General features: G+C 45.4%; 1 protein-coding gene across 2 annotated transcripts; it reads right to left on the bottom strand.

Annotated features, from left to right (window-relative positions):
- Positions 1-257: 257 nt before the first annotated feature.
- Positions 258-16,205, bottom strand: si:ch211-195o20.7 (cytospin-A). Of its 2 annotated transcripts, none has more exons than XM_037071482.1 (12): positions 15,892-16,205; positions 15,170-15,576; positions 12,289-12,900; positions 12,014-12,066; positions 5,474-6,006; positions 4,976-5,072; positions 4,782-4,848; positions 3,704-3,764; positions 3,381-3,477; positions 2,630-2,746; positions 2,483-2,542; positions 258-2,394 (listed from the first exon to the last, which is right to left on the bottom strand). In XM_037071482.1, exons 2-12 carry the CDS (start codon positions 15,207-15,209, stop codon positions 2,305-2,307), a joined length of 1,827 nt encoding a protein of 608 aa, XP_036927377.1. In that variant the 5' UTR covers positions 15,210-15,576; positions 15,892-16,205; the 3' UTR covers positions 258-2,304. The 2 variants fall into 2 exon arrangements, with proteins under 2 accessions (XP_036927377.1, XP_036927376.1); XM_037071481.1 differs by having other exon boundaries at positions 15,170-15,293; positions 15,892-16,204.
- Positions 16,206-17,270: the final 1,065 nt, after the last annotated feature.

The raw sequence follows: 17,270 nt of genomic DNA, 5'->3' as shown, positions 1-17,270 counted from the left end.
ATATATATATATATATTTTTCCACACTAGTTACATATAAACATGTTTTACAAAAAGGTCTATTTCCACATGAAAAGAATTTTTTTCTTTTTCGACATTTGGCACTTGTGTACTTGGCAACAAACTCAGCCTTAAATGATAAGTTCAACCCCGAAAAATGAAAAAGCTGAAAAAGGGTGTAAATACCGTCTTCTCAAATCAGTCTGGGCTCTTGAGGCTCCTGGTGACTCGGATTACTCTGTATGGAGCCATTTTATGTTTTGTTTTTTTTTCAAACTTTCCCCATCAACTCCAGTTGCTTAGGAGAATCCTGCGACGCCGTTTTTTGCTGCAGGAGCTACAGAAAATGCTTTGTGGACACCCGACTTTCCATCGACATGGGGGTGAGTAGACACGAGATGATGACTGCATTTTTCACTTTTTGGGTGAACCTATCCTTTAAACTTGTCAAAACAAAAGCACTTATCCGTTTTCTCAGCACTGGCGTAGCGTGACGGTGACAGATGATGATGTCGCAACCGGATTCTGCAAACCTGCGTAGGCTTGTATCTTACTGTTACTCACTCCTGTCATGCACATCCCTGAGCACCAAACAGCGGTGGCACACTTGTGGTAACACGGAGGCACTTCTTAGATTTCCATGACAGCCACACACTCACTGCCTTTACCGTGAGGGAGTTTGACCTCGGCTGATCTGCAGCCTTGCCGCCGAATGTCTACTGAGCCCCTTCGAAGGCCACGGCAGACGTGTAACATCTGTGCTGTACATTATTACATTCTCACACCAACAACGTGCAGACAAAAGTGCATATTTACAGAGTGCTAACAGGGCCAGGAAACAGTAGAAAAGGTTAAAAAGGCAAAACATATTGGCAGATAGCACGAGGACTGCTTACAGACTGAATGAAGGGCACGATGTAATACAGTACTTTCGGCCAGTGAAGTACCAGTGTGGAGACATTTACAGCAAATCTGACTGACTGTACAAACACCTCCTTCAAAAGGAAGCTACAAAAAAAACGCTAACAAAAGCTCAATGAGCTACAATACAACATTTTGAATTAATCAGTGTAGGTCCCCTCCTTTTCTGTTGGTCACCTCTGCACGTTTAACTTGATCTGATAAACTGTGTATCGCCATCAGGGCCTCTGAATTCCTCAAACTACACATGGATGTATGTGAAATGTCAGCTGATTTATGCATGCAACATGAAAAATGAATTACCGACTGTGGTAAGAACAGGTAAGAACACTGAGTACATTTACCCCCCCGTCACTCCTACCTGGTCGAGGGACACTTCAGGTCGTATCACTGAATGCATTCTCTAAAGATTTCATGATGAAATATGTCTTTAACAAAGAGCCTTATGGAAAGATTTTCATCCAGTGTTAAGGACACATCTCTAGGCTGTGGGAATGGGATCGACTGTTGGTTTTCTTGGTGAGGGACTTTGGTTGGATTTTACTAACAGAGAGCAACAGTGACTACACGCAAGTTTTGAAATTAAGTCTGCTGACAAACGAATGACCAGCTTCTGGCACAACAGAGCCCCTTTAAAGTACCATTTTCCTGTAATGTTTGGTTGAGAGATTGTTTTTTTATCATTCAGCACTGATTTATGTGCCATTGTTGGACTGTTGAGTCTCGATTTCTATTCTTCTTAAAAATATAGGTCAGGTCAAGTCCGATTTATCTGCAATATGGTTTTTTAGACTGTACCACATTAAGGCTGTGATTTATTTAAAATGTAATAACGACATTTCACCCGTCAATAACAGATTGTAATACCCACACTTGTTGCAGTGCGTGTGTGTGCGTGCGTGTGTGTAGCAGCACACACATGCCAGACAGGGGAAAGTAGGCCGAGAGAATCTGCTTCTGTTTGCGATGACTGAAATCCACTTTTCATTCAGAATTTAAATGGTGACACCCCGGCATGTCATCATAATGCATGCGTCATTCTTCATACTTCATTGTGTGCAGTAACAGTTCTTACTAGTCAGTAAACACTGTTGACTTCGTGTACTCTTTTTCTTGCCAGAAAAAAAATGTCAATGACCGCTGTTGTTGCCCTTGTTATTTCCAAGATATTATCGAGAGAAAGAGGTTATTTTTGATGTTGGAAAGTTGCAATGTGTAGTTCTGAGAAATCGGCTCCCCCAATTTCCAGGAGCCAAACAAAGGTATGGAAAATATGGCATTCAGGGAGCAATCGTTATCAACAACTGCTTCTGTTTCCTCTGAAGAGTCCTTCAGGGTCCACCATAGAGGGGGGACGGGGGTTGTCTGTCAGTACCTCCAGCAGTCACATCTCAAAGTGACGGTAGATGCTCTCCACGTAGCTCAGGACCCTCTGCCAGTCAGGACCGCCTGCTCTCAGCATCTCCTCTACTGTCTGTGGAACAAAGTTTTAAAGAAGAGAAAAGCTCAAAATCAACCTTGCGTCTATTTCAAAACAAATCAGACGAGGCTTAACTGCTCACCACAGTTTGCGCGATCCCGACAGTCTCTCCTGTTTTGAAGGCCAGACTGAGATTCTCCCTCTACAGAGACAAGAGACGAATCGATGAGTCGAACGCCATAAATCACTCGGTCCGATGCGCTTAGCGGGCGCCGTGCGCAGCTCTTACCTTGTTTTCGGGAGCGAGAGTGCTGTAAGGGATGTGCGAGGGGAGGTAGGTGTGGTAGACGGCACAGAAGGCGAGCCCATCGGCCCAGCTGCTGCTGAAGTTGGTGATGTCGATGTTCTGCGTGGAGAAAAGATAGACGGGATTATGTTCGGCTACTCAGTGTCTCTCTCCGCTCTGCTAACAGAGAGAGACACTGAGTAGAGGCACCAGAGATCATCACATCCTTCAGTCTTTCACAGAGAAATCCACAGTCCAGCAGCATTAAACAACTTCAGTATATCATCCACCGGCTCGTAGTGTTACAACAAGCCCCTTTAATCGATAATGGAAAATAATTTTGCAGCCCCAGTCTGATCCAGTCATCCTTAGCTCCCCCCTACAACCCTGCACAGGATTAGTGGTCATTTTATTTGTCTATAAAATGTCAAAAAGCTGTGAGAAATGTTGATCACAATCTCAGAGCCCAAACTGATATCTTTAAATTGATTCTTTTGTCCAACCAACAGTCCAAAACACACATAAACTCTTCATTTACGATCAGAAATGACAGACAGAATCAGCAAACTCTTACATTTAAGTAAAATCAGATTGATCCAACCAGACTCTAAGTGAAGGCTCTCAAATGATATCATTATTACAACATTAGCTGTTTGCTGGTGAATTGCTATTTGATTACATCTATGACTTTAAGCTCCAGGGCCTTTAGCGGCGGAAACGATCACCTCGTGCCGCTCTAAAGAGATGTAATCACCTGGTAGCCTTGCGTTCGGCTCTGACACCAGCGCAGCAGCGAGTTTCTCTTTGAGCCTCCATGGCGACGCAGCAGCATGTTGAAGCCATCCTGGGACCTGACGACAACAAGATACAAACTGCTGAGGGCTGCGAATCTTTTCATTTAAGCTCACCAGGAGCTGCCGTCGTAAGTCGGGCTTTTGTAGAGTTCTGAAGAGAAAAATCTTGTCACACAGCAGACTTCTTTTATTGAAAAAGAAACACTAATTAACACATTGATTCAAGTACGAGAGGTGCTTCGGGTCTGTGTGTGTGTGTGTGTGGGGGGGGGGGGGGACTCACTTGATGGGTGGCAGCTCAGTGAGGGCAGAATTATACTTGTTCAGTGACTCCTCACGTTTTCCTGTAAGAGACAAGCGACCTTACTGTACTCCATCACCAAACAGCATGCTGTCATTATGAACACTTTACGTAGTGGGGGAAGGAGAGAGGTTTAGCTACAGCACCCTTAAACAAGCCAACATGAACTTTTACATGTCTAAAGGAGTAGTATGTGGTTTTTAGCCACTTGGGGGCAGCGAAACATGCAGTAAGTATTAAGTTAATAATAATGATAAGTAGATACGTGACTATTTAGGCACTAAAACACCCTTGTTTGTTTACCAGGTAGCATCTGGCTGTGTGTAGGCTGCTCAATGCTGAGCAGGTACTGTAAGGTTTGTTTATCTGGGCTTTTTTGGCTGAAAAACTACTGAAAATGGCACCAGAAGAGTGATGAGAGTGAACCTACAGCGACTGTAAAACCAGAAGCGTGAGCTGAAAGATGCTGAAACAGTCTGCAGAGCTGAGGGAGGATGCCATTCTTCGGTAACGTTTAACCACGGGTCTGTTTATGAGCGTCGCCTTTCACCTTCGAGGTTTTGTTTAAATGACAGTGTTTATTAGCGCAGCTTAAAATTTGCCATGTGGAGTTTTTTCTTCTACAAAGAAAAGGTTTGTTAACAGTTGGTGCCTCTTACCAAACACAATGTGCGCATGCTTGAGGTCCAACACACATGCAGAATGCATTGCCTTCCCTATGTAAAATTGGGAAACCCGATTTCTCGAGTACTTTAAATCCTGCATTGTTGGCTACAACACAAGGGCCAGTTATAAAAGGTCCTAGTCTTGTTTGCTTTTGCTTTTCGATGGCACATTGCTTTCCATTATTGTGTGTGCCTTGGCAATGTACAATACGAAACAAAACAAAACAAAACATGGACTCCCTTGTAAACACATTGCTCCACAGCACACCTAGTTGTCAAAATCTCCTCTGGGTACCTTTCATAGTTGTCCAACGAAATTTGTGAAGTGAGATCAAAACAGCAATATCACACACAGACACACACACAGACACACACACACACACACACACACCTACCTGTTTCGGTGCTTGACCTGCTGTCTTGCCAGTCCAGACTTCTTCGGCCTCTCAGTTGTGCCAAGTTCTTTAAAACAAACACATTTCAGCCAAATTAGGTCAAAATCATTACACAGACAGAAAAACATGGATTAACCAAACGCTCATGCAGGATCCTCCTCAGGATCAGTATCAAGATAAAATACTTATTCTACCTTGTTCGTAGGTCCGAGTGTTGTGGCAGTGTTGGACTGGGATGTTCCATTCTGCATGGTGGGGGAGTTTGAGGACACAGGTAACCTGGACAGGCTTCTGTAACATTGCAACACACAGTTAAGAGAGGGGGCCCGATGAACCGAACCAACTGTTTTTTTGAGGCATTTTTTTGTGCAACAGCTGTTCCTGTGGTTTAAGTGGTTCAAACTGTCCTCAAATGGCCCAACGGAGGCCTTTGGGCTGAGAACAACCAAAAATGAGAAACCACAATCACAGGCCTGACCAAATTTGGTGGCCGGGATCCATTTGTGGCTGCTAAGTCGCAGACAGAAAATGTGGAAGACAAAGAGCTGTCTTGTGAAATATCTGACTGTGTGAGCACATTAAAGTGCCACCTACACGACGTGATTCTTTTGTAATATGCTGCAAAAAAATATATTTGTATGTATATTCATATATACTCCCCAAAAAGCACAACCTCAGACATTTCACCTCACCTTGACCTCTCTGTGGTTACCGTCCGTCGGGCCTCGGTGGGTCGCACCTCCTCTCCGCTCCTGTCCTCATTGGTCACATTTCTCAGGTAACGCTTAGTCACACCTTTACAGTCTGTTCTCGCTTCCTCGCTTGCAACATTCTTCGTCAATTCGTTCTGACTCCTACTTTCCGCCTCTTCTCGCCCAGACCTGTGCAACCCCCTCTCCCTGCCACGCTGGGTCCCTTCTTTGCTGTCGGAGTTGTTGGCTGGTTCTCCGCTCGTCTTCTCTGGTTCCTGGGTGTCAGTTTTGCCCTGAGCCTGGCTGAGAGTAGCCAGCCTCTGCCTGCTCTCCTTTAACTCCCCTCTCAGGGTGACCAGTTGCGTGTCAGCCTCCTTCTGCCTCTGCTGGGCGGCGGCCAGCTCCCTCTCCACATCCTTGTGCGCCGTTCGGAGCGCGGTCAGCTCCTCCTCTGCCTCGGCTCTCAGGCGGTCTGCCACCGCTACCGCCACCTGTAGGTCCGCCTGGAACTGCAGCCACTCCCCACGCTCTGTCTGAGGGAGAAACGAGAGGGGTGTTTATGTGAAGAAAACTGACTACGTTGACATGCAAATTAATATTCTACTATATTTCCAAATATGGGAATATTCCAAATCTGATATGGGTCATGTACACAAAACCAGCCTTATGCTGGATGTGGCATTTACATTATAGGAGCATTCTTGTGACGTTCTATATAGGCTACATTGCACTGAGAATATGCATCTCAGCTGGGGCTTTTATGGCAGTTTGTGACTGATGGACTTTTGCCAGCAGTTTGTAAGGCTAGGAGAGAGAAATGTAACTACAAAATTAAAAAATTAAGAAAGACGAACAAAGAAACGCCAGAATTGCACTCAGTAGAGCGTATACCTCTGACGAGGCCCAACAGTCCCCTTTAAGTCAATCAAGCCTAATCCCATATAAATGTAAACATACTTAAATCAGCTAGATTCCCATTTTTTATTTGGATTTGTCCTTTTATCCAGATGTGCACCAAAGGCTAAAGACTCCATTCTGGGATTAAACCCATCCTCCATCCAAGTTCCGTGGATATCCATTCAGTAGTTTTTGTGTAATCCTGCTGACAAACCAACCAATATTTTGATATAACCCTCTTTGGTGGGGGTAAAAATGAAAGACGGATGCTCTGCTCGTTAATCGTAGAAGTATACACAACTGCATGCAAACTGGAATATTGATGGAATATTCAATTTCCCTGGCCACATAAACAGCCAAGTAGGAATATTGTCTTTGTGGCAATAACAATTAGAATCTCGGGGTGCTCATGAGACATTACCACCCCTGATGGGAGTCGCACTTAAAATTCTGACCTGATGATGGTGCTAGATGTATTACAACTCATCCTGAGCAGCCAGCATGGCTAACAAAATTCACTATCGTGAATGCGCACCACATTTTCCCGTCCCGAGTAACAACAGCATTCAGATCAATAACACATGCAGCTTGTGCTGTCTTCACACTATAAACAGGCGAGTAATGCTGCAACATTTTGACAAGCATTGTTCTGCCGCAAACCATTTTCTACTATAATAAGATTAAAACTCGCTTTTTTTCAACCCGAACTGGATATGACTGCCAAAAAACAAACATAGCTGAACCCTCAGCAGACAGGGACTGTAATCAAGTGAACAATCAAACATCCATTTGGCCTTCATTAGGAAGAGTACAAGTTGAACTGAACTGAGCAAGCGAGCCTCAGCAAGCAGAGAGGAGCAGAGTCAACACTAGTGAGGCAGAACTGAATCGTGAGCCAAAAGGTTTAGCTCCTCTCATCTAAAATCCACAACAAAAAGGACCCCTGACAAGTTTAGACTGAGACAGATATATATTAAAAAAAACAGTTTTACGCAACATTTTGGGAGCATTGTGAAACTGTGTCCTTTGGCAACAACTCTGACACTGAGTGATGTAAATAAAGTTTCCAGTTTTTCACAGTAATATCGCCTAGGACATGCCCAAACACTGTCCCGAGACATCAAAAGACGCACTCCGAACCAATGAAGCCAGGCGGCAAAACGATACCAGATCATCACCAAAGCAAAACAAAAAAGAGAGAAACATTTATAGACACCATCATCATAAAATGAGAGAGGAATGACTATAAAAGCGGTTTAAAAAAATCATGCACAGATTAAAAAAAAAAACTGCCTGTGGAGATGTGAGCGAGTGCTGCGGGGCTGGGAACGTTGGTAATGAGAAGAAGAATGGATGGAGATGCGGAGGAGGAGGCGGCATCCGAGCCAAGTCGCTCCCTCATCTGACCAGTGACTCAAGACCACAGCTGGAGCCGATTACACTGGATACACACACACACACACACACACACACACACACACACACACACGCATTCATACACATGCATTCACACACAAACTTACACACACACACACATATCATGTTCCTCTTCTTCTCTCCCACATGTACACCTCCATTATTCTTTTACCTCACCACCAAACCGCGTTGTTAAGTTTCCTCACACACAAGGCTTGCCCGGCGACATGTGTCGAATGAATAACGGCATAGTGGTTTTGGATTTAAGTCCTTTAGGGTTAGGGTTACAGTTCGGTCATTCAGTTTGCTAGAGCAGGGAAAAAAATAATCAACCAATGAAGATCTTCCCCAAAACTACACAGTGCACATTTCAGTCTTCAGAGAGCTTTTGTTATCTGGACGTGGATTCTCCAACTAGAGCATGTCTGTTTAAGGAAACAGGAAGGGGCGCTCCTCAGTCACACTGAGATAAGGGTGTGGATTGTCAGTCTTAAGACACACACACACACACACACACACACACACACACACACACACACACACACACACACACACACACACACTGACGCCTACTCCCTCAAGAGCTGACCTAGTGCCCCACTGCAAGACCAGATGTGGTATCCCGCCTTCACAGGCACACACAGATACGCATGTCACACTCTTTATTGTTGATGCACTTCAGAGTTCCCAGAAAGGGTCCGGCACACTTGGAGATTGTTTCAGTGTGTGTCTATGTGTGTGTGTGTGTGTGTGTGTGTGTGTTCCATCCAGCCATCTGTCCAGAGTTCACCTCCACACCCAATCCTCCAAATACATACTTGGGGAATCGTCCCAACTCTGTAACGGTTCCTCTCTCCAGCCTTCGCCTACTCTGAGAAGTGGTTGAATACACTGTTACCCCTGCTAAGGGACATTCGATTCCCTCCTCAGCAGTCACACACATACATAACGGCCGGATCCCCCCATCCCCGACTGGCACGTGAAAACGACTTGGTAGAGCCGGCAAAGTTGCGTATCTAAATGTCCGCAGACATCAGAGAAAAAGGGTCCCAAGCCACAGAGTGCACACAAGCCCCCGCCTCCAACCGTCCCAAACACACTAAATCTTCATTCGACACGTGAACAGCCTCTGTGGCCTCCAGTAACGGGGCCTTTTTGGTGGAGCAGCCTAGCGAGGAGAAAAAGGAGCAGAGGGAACCTGCAGATCATTCCTGGAAATCTCCAGCAGCATTCACCTGGAACTGATTCCAAAGCATTCAGATCGGCTAAATCTCCTGGAGGGAGGGGAACACAAATCTGACCAGCCACACGCACGCACGCACACACACACACACACACACACACACACACACACACACACACACACACACACACACACACACACACACACACACACACACACACACACACACACACACACACACACACACACACACACACAAAACTCAGCCATGAATGGAGTGTTTTCATTTTTGTTGGTTAAGACAATTGAACACTGGTGCACATAAGCACTGACAGATGGTACATCGGATAACATCCTCGGCACTTCGCTGCACATTGGGTAATCATGTGTCTTTTCAGCATTCACGCAAAGATACGACCGTGCATGGACAGAGGAATAGAAATGAAGAATGAGAGTTTGAGGAAGCACAGATGAAGAGGCGCAGGGGAGAGGCTTAGCTGACAGAATGTGACTGGAAGAATAATGGCAACTTAATCTACATGGATAAAAAGGTCAAAAAATAAGAGGTCAGAGCTAAAGAAAAAAGGGGCTTAAGGAAGTTGGGGTCGGCTGCAAAGATGGATGGAAGTGAGAGGACAAACTAAGAGGGAAAGAAGCCAGATTGAAGAGGAATGGGGAGGGATGAGATAGAGGGGAGCTTTGCAGCAAAAGCTGGAGGGGTAATTGTGTGGAGTTCTTGTGCTCGGGGAGGAGCGGTCAGCTCTCCGATGGAGCAAGAATGAGGGAATGGAGGGAGAGAGGCGCAGCGAGGGAAGGAGGAGGGAGGCCTCTCCGCAAGGCTCAAAAAAAAACAAAAAAACTATTGCACCAGCCAAGACTTTTCAATGCATCTGTACGTTTTTGTGCGTCTTCTGTCTCACGTGCACCACGCACACAAAGACACATGGCCAGTCAGCCAAACCCCCCCCCACCACCACCACCACCACCACCACCCCACCTCGCTGCGCGGCGCAAAACAAAACAAGTTTTGTCTCCCGAACAGCCGAATGTGAACCCCCTCCTCCGCACTCCCGCTCTCCACAGAAAGGCTCCCAGGACAGCGGAGCAGACTGAGAGGGTTCATAAAGTCGAGCTTTGCAGGCTTATATTGCCCTATCGAGGGCCCATGTAAACAAAGTGTTGGATTGCCCCGACTTCTAATACACGGCTACCTCTCAGTGCTACACCGCAGTCTCTCTGAGGTTCCGCCGGCCCTTGTGCAGGGTTTGTATTTCCATCCTTACAGAGATGTGGGAAAGTGCTGGAGAGGGGACGGAAGGGCAGGAGAGGGAGAAGGGATTGAATATCAAGCAGAGAAAGAGGTGACACCAAGGAAGTGTGGCGTGGAAGAGCTGGAGAGCACTCACTTGCATTATAATGGAATTAAAATAAATAACTGATTCTGATTACAAAAAAATGCCAAAATAAAAGAAAATAAGGAGTGGGGACAGGGGGAGAATCGAGATGGGGATCAAGGGAGGCACACTGTAGATCACACTCCAGCCGTTGTAATCTGTGGCAGATCTGAAAGGAAGCTGGGAGCCTCTGGCTACAATCCTCATAAGGGTGGGTCAGGAATTGGAACCGACGACCGACAGGAAATTACCGCAGCATATCACCATCCTCATAAGAGCACGGAGCGCCTGAGCAATAGCGCTGAAGAATGCTTACAGAGTGTTTCATTTTTTGTTCAATATTTTCATTCAACTTTGGGTTTGGAACCTGAGAGTGGGTCAATCCAAAATAGCTTTCGGGTCCCTACTGGACAAGTGGAGGCCAAGGCAGACAGAGAGAAATGGGTATGATTGGAAACTTCTCAATTTTTTGTTAAAGGCAGTCAGCTACCTTTCTCCAGAGTTCCTGATGCACAGAAACGTCCCTGACACAGTTAAAATAAGAAAAAAAATAAGAAAATGCTGACAGGGAGCAGTGTCTTATAAACAGGTCATGAGTGATGACTGAGTGGGATTATTTTTCTAAATGTCTGTCTTTACAATTCTTTGTTCATCTACAATGCATCTTTAAATAAAACCTGTAACAAGGCAACAGGTGTAGGATTTATGCTCTCCTCCCAGAGAGTCACAACTTCACGCAACTATCTGCTTTCCGCGATCGACTCCACAAAAAACACTCGGAGAAAAAGATGATCTCGATGATCTTCCTCTTTCGGGCCTCTCAGGAGAAGCAGAGGACAGGAAAACCTCAATTAGGAAAAGCTGCTCCCAGCGGGGCCCATTCCAAGGCCTATTGTGACGGGAGAGGGTGGAGGGTGGAGGGTGACGGGGTGCGTTTTATCTCCTGGAGCAAAGGTCGCTCTGACTCATCTATAATTGGACTGCGTGACCTCCTGTTTACTTTGCTAAATTTATCCAGTCTTTCAGGTGCATTGTCTGAAAGAGTGTTTTAGTGGGGAACGAAAAACTAAAAGTGTACAGTCTTTTCAGACGACTGAGGCATTTTCTCTGTTCGCACGGTCGTTAATTGACCGTTCGCTATGCCCAGATCCTCTTAGTTACCATTAGTATGTCCGTCAAACGTTGGACCTCAGCATGGCACACATGCAGTTACCACTCAAGGAAATCATAGTAATTTTTGAAAACAGTGGGTCCCTTCACTTCAGACAGCGGCAGAGTAAAGCTGGCTACTCATTTCTAGCGTTTTTTTAGATTTTGCTGGCTGTAGTTGTATCTGTCGCGTGAAGATTTCCATAAGCTGCTTTAGCTTTACACTATAGGGCTAAAGCTACAGGCCCCAAGCAAATTGTGCTCTTTTATTGCAGTGTAGAGCTAATTTAGTATATTCAAAATAGAATCTTTTGTATTTTCTTGTTCATATATTCCCAAACAATATGTGTCACTTTAAGGGGTACAAGACAAAACCCCACTATCCAACTTAGTGTTGCAGTAATAAGCAAATAGCTCCATACCATTAGAGTTACACTAAGAACGCAGCCAAACATTTAGAGGAGAAGAAACTGGACGGCACGTATCCAGCACACATCTCACCTGCAGAGTGCTCTTCAGACTCTTTACTTCTGTCAGCAAGTGCTTCAGTATCTCTGAGGGGAGAGATACAGAAATGTCAGAAGACATCCAGTGCATATCAAATGCACAAAAAAATGTCAAGGAAATGAATTTGCCCTTCTCAAAACAGGGAAATGTTAGGCCCACGAAGATATGAAAGGTTTAAATGATCAAACTAAATTCTACAGGGATATGAAGCATATTCAGGAGAAAAATTTATTGAAACAGTAGAAACTTGGCGGCTGTATGACTCTTACCGGCTGTGTTCGTGGCCCCACCCTGACTGGCGGTGATGCCCAGTGTCGTCCTGCACTCCTCCAGCAGCTTCTCCACTTCCTCACCCTGGCCGTCCCCAGCTTCCGGACCGGGAAGCAAAGACTGACTCAGACCACTGTCCCTTTCTCTCCACTTCTGCCCCGAGGACTTGCCCACCACAGGTGAGGTGCTACACGGGGGAGAGGGGCTCTTTGTAGGGCTGACTGCCACAGTCTTCCCCTGGGAGACCACAGTCCGAGGGGTGGAGGTAGGAGGACCCCCATTCCTCCCAAAAGCAGCTTGTCCTTTACCCAGAGTACCTCCTGGCTTGTTGTGCAACAGGTTAACTCTGGGGACAGTGGTGGAGCTATTTGAGCTGGCTGGTGGATGAGGTCTCCAATTAGGAAGAGGACTAGAAGTGGAAGGAGTGGAGCCGGACTGCACTTTCTTCACACTGGACGTGAGGACCGGGACCGGAGGTGGAGATGAAACCGGGGCCGTAGAGGAAGGTTGAGGCGAGGTAGGGGGAAGGAGTTGGGGGACACCAGGCACGAAAGGAGGCCCATCACCCTGTGGAGAAGCTGGAGGAGTGTGGAAACTGTCCCCGTGAGCCACTAGACAAAAAAGAATGAACGACTTCAGATGACATAAGAAAACAAAAATCATGCTTTTTGACTCCCATTCCCTACTCGGGAAATGCTAACTGTTGCTATGGAAATTAACGTCCACCTCCGTGCTAACAACCTATATGTGGAAATGGGCTACTCACCCCAGGCACACAAGCTAGCAGGTGTTATATTTACTCTGCAGGGATTTAGCTGTTTTATTATTATTATTATTATTATTACATACAAAAGAAGTAAAGGTGTAAAATGAAAAAAATGGGTTGGAAAATATACCTGGGCGTGCCATCCAAGTAAAATATATGTGTGGAAAACACTGGCCCATGCCAGAATGAGAATTGGGTGACTACCCCTTTCCCAACAATCATCCATCGCAATCCATCACTCCTGATGTCGTAAAGAGCCCATTCAGTAGACATCGCCCAACCTAATTGGATACTGGAGTCGAGATGTCACAGAATCACTCGCTCCTTAACTTTCCCCACTCAGCATGTGAAAGAAACAAAACAATGCATTTCTCAGCAGAGTGAGACTTTAAAGTTATGAACAAGTGTCAGAGACACAGCAGAATGGATTGAAACAACGGACAGAGCAGCCGAATCATGGAGAGAACGAAGGAAACAAAAAGATTAGCAGTCACTGGTCTGGCATGTTGACACTGAAAACCCCATTCATTGAGGTGACCGAAGCAGCAAGGCCCTCATTAGCCAGCAAACATCCAGGCCGTGCCCCTGAAGATGAATGCTTTAATACAGACATTCCTCTTGGACTGCTCATCGGCAATGTCGCTGCGACGCTCATTCTCTAAATTCAGGAACACACACGTACACACACACACACGCAGAGGACAAATACTCCCCATGCAAAGACAAATTTGCAGCAGCCGGACACTAATAAATCCCCAAGCCTGACACTCTAGTGATAACACAAGCCATTTTTTTTTACTCTCTGGCTCAGGGTTCCTTGCCCATATTAGAAAACCTCCAATAATAATAATAACTTCAGAATCTACTGGAACCACGGTGCATCATGTCTCTTTTCTTTTCCTGTCCTGCTTTTTCCTTGTTTGGACAAAAGCCTCGCTGCTGGCAGGCCGGGTTTTTTCTTCTTACATGATGTAAGAGCACCGTCAGTTGGGAAGCCATGCACCACCTGCTGTAAGGGCCAAATCACTGGTAAAGAATGACAGGATTGTCTAATAACTTTCTCATGCCACCCCTGCTTTTTATTTCTTCATTCCAGACCTTAATGTGCTCATCCAACCATGCGCACGGCTGGCAGACTGACTGAATGAGAGAGAGCGTGTGTGTGGGTATGTGTGTGTGTGTGTGCCCGTTGAGTTCTGTGTGTGTGTGTCAGATAGCATTAGGCTTCCTATGATTAATCCGGTGCCCTTGTGCTGAGCTGGGGAATTCTGCCGATTCATCACAGCTGGCCCGGCGGGGCCAGAACGAATCACATAGGGACGCGAGGAGAATGACCACTCACTGAGCAACACGCAGGAGGGCTGCCAAGATTCCTGCTTACACACACACACACACACACACACACACACACACACACTGAGCTTTTCCGCTTGCTTCTCCTTTTGTTGCCTTCAATTTCCTGATTACTCCTTATCCAACCCTCTCTCGTACAGTCTCCAGCATCCTCGCGCTTCCTTCCCTTCTTTTTCCCTGTGCCACCCTCCTTCCACTACGTGTGTCACGGCCTCGAGGCGTGATGCCTTTATTCCCAAAACAAAGCGCAGCACCAGGTGTATACGTGTGATGCCACATTTCTGATTGCAGAGACAGAGCAAAGGAGATCCAATGGAAGTTGTTCAACCAGAGTTAGTAATGCAAGTCCATAAGTAAGGGATAAACTGATTATCACCCCGGGTGATTATCGGTTGGATCTTCGGCATCTCTCCAATTATGGGTATCAGTGTTTTTTTGTGACTGTCTGCCGATAAAACCGATGTATTTAAGGTATCCCATTTTGGCTCGGACGCAATATCCTTAGTCTGCCTGGAGTCGCCCCTCTGTAGTGTCACTCAGTGTACCATCCACAACACTGTCCGATTAGTTACAATAATTGAGTAAACTGTACTTAGTCACTTTATTTCTACTGCACATATTGGTTCCAAATAGTGTTCATCTGCCTTTTTGATCACTAATAATAGCCATCAGTCCTGAAAAAACACTATCAGTCGATCCCTATACTCATAACTGTGTGTGTGTGTGTGTGTATGTGTGTGTGTGTTTTGCTGTTGACCTACCTGTGGGTCCGTGGCCGTCTTTGCTGGAAAAGTTGCCCATGCTGCAGTGATGGGGGTTCTGGCCACTGATAGGGCCCCTGCAGGTGCTTGCTCTTTCACACTACAGAGGTGCAGTGGAGGTGACCTGCACACACACACACACACACCCAACAAAGACAGACAGACAGACAGACACACACACACACACCAACACCCACACAGGACATCAAGTAAGATGACGGATGAAGTCGTGCAGTTATCCAGCCGAGAAGTAATGCAGTGACTTCAGCTCCGTCGCAAGAACAAGAACAGCTCGATCCCCTCCCAGCCTCTGCCGCTCATCCGAATGTTTTGAAGGGAAATCAGCGTGTTTACACAGCGAGGCTCGATCACAGGGATGAGATCAACCGCAGAAACTGGACGACCCACTGCGACCACATGTGACAAACAAAGATGTTATTGGCATGTCACGGTTTTTTTTTTTCTTAAAAGAAGGCATGTTGAATGGGAAATCAGGAAACGCATCCAAACAACACAACTCATCCAAATCGGGTGGAGGAGTTTGAGATTCTACTCTGGATATTAAAAAGTTGTTTTTACGCGCGATCCAAACCTTAAACACAAAAAGCTCGTGCGCGCCCAGGAGTTTCAAAACGTGTTTACGAAAGTTACCAAACTGTCTCACCAACCACCTTAAAACCCCACACCTTCAAGTTTCACACTGTTTCAGAGCGGGTACAAACCCCTGAGAGCGTTGAAGTAAATCCAAAATCCTTTTCCTCCGAGTTTGGTAGAACTTCTCCACGCTTTTGCGTCTCTCAGCGCCGCTCAGACAAACGCACTGCCCTGCGCGCACTCACTGAGGAGAGGGGCGCGCGCGCGCGCACACACACAGACACACACACACACACTGGCAGCAGCGTTTCCTCAGGGCAAAGTTTAATCCAAGCAACATTTTTACTGCTGGGCGCATCTTGATAGGAACACAAAACGTGATCTGAAGCCCGCATTAAACAAAGAAAAAGAAAAAAAAAAGAAGCGAGAAGCGACTGAGAGAACCTCTGGATGTGTCCACTGGAGGGCACAGTCAGGCTGCGGGAGGAGGAACCTGTTGCCTCGGGGGAGGAGGAGTGCTGCTGCGGCAGCTGGTGGGCCCTCTCATCTCTTGACTTATTATGAGGCTGATGACCCACTGACCCACTGTGCCACACAGCTCCAGGCTGGGGGGAAAAAAGTCTAGTGGAGCTCTCATATGCGTTTTTTATTAGCTCTAAAATAATAATAATAATAATAATAATAATAATAATAATAATAATAATAATAATAATAATAATAATAATAATAATAACAACACTAACAACAACAACAATAATAATGATAATAATAATGAATTCAACTCTTGGCTCTTAGGATTAAGCCTCTGCAGGCTGACAGTTTGAGTGCATGCTTAAGAGATGTGAGGGCTGTAAACTGAAGTGGTTTATTTATAATGTATTTGATTACTCATTATTTAAGGCTGATTAATCTTTGGCATCAGAGCAAGCAATTGATTTCATACAATATAACACACTCTGGCAAATACTGACAAAATAAAAGAAGAAAACCCAAAGACTATAAATGGCATGTAACAAGGGTTCTGCATAAACACAGGATTAAAACACTTTAAAGGATTAGTTCACCCAAAAATAATTTTAAAAAATGACTCATTGTTACATGCTGATGGAAAGTCAGATGAAGTTTCATAATCCACAAAACATTTCCTGGAGTTCACAGCAAAACACAACAATCTCCTGAACAACTGGAGTAGATGTGGACTTGTTTGAAAATGTATTAAAAACAAGTGGGCATAATACTTGAAATGGCTCTGTACAGCATGTTCCGTGTAATCCAAGTCTCTAGAGGTCTCTGAGATCCCAAATTGATTTGAAATTTACCTTACTAACACCCTCTATGTACGCTAAACGCTGTTAGCTTAGCACCTACAGTGAAGCATTAGAATAAAAAAAGGCAGTAATTTCCGCCTTTTAAAATCAATTTGGAATCTAGGGGATTTTGGAGACTTATTACGCCAGATGAACCTTATCATCAACAATTTATTCAATTGTCTTATTTATTTATTTAT

Source organism: Acanthopagrus latus, chromosome 16, assembly GCF_904848185.1.
Source record: "Acanthopagrus latus isolate v.2019 chromosome 16, fAcaLat1.1, whole genome shotgun sequence".
Taxonomy (NCBI): Eukaryota; Metazoa; Chordata; class Actinopteri; order Spariformes; family Sparidae; genus Acanthopagrus; species Acanthopagrus latus.
Note: the sequence above shows the minus strand (reverse complement) of the source record. Positions and strands in the feature narration are given on the sequence as shown.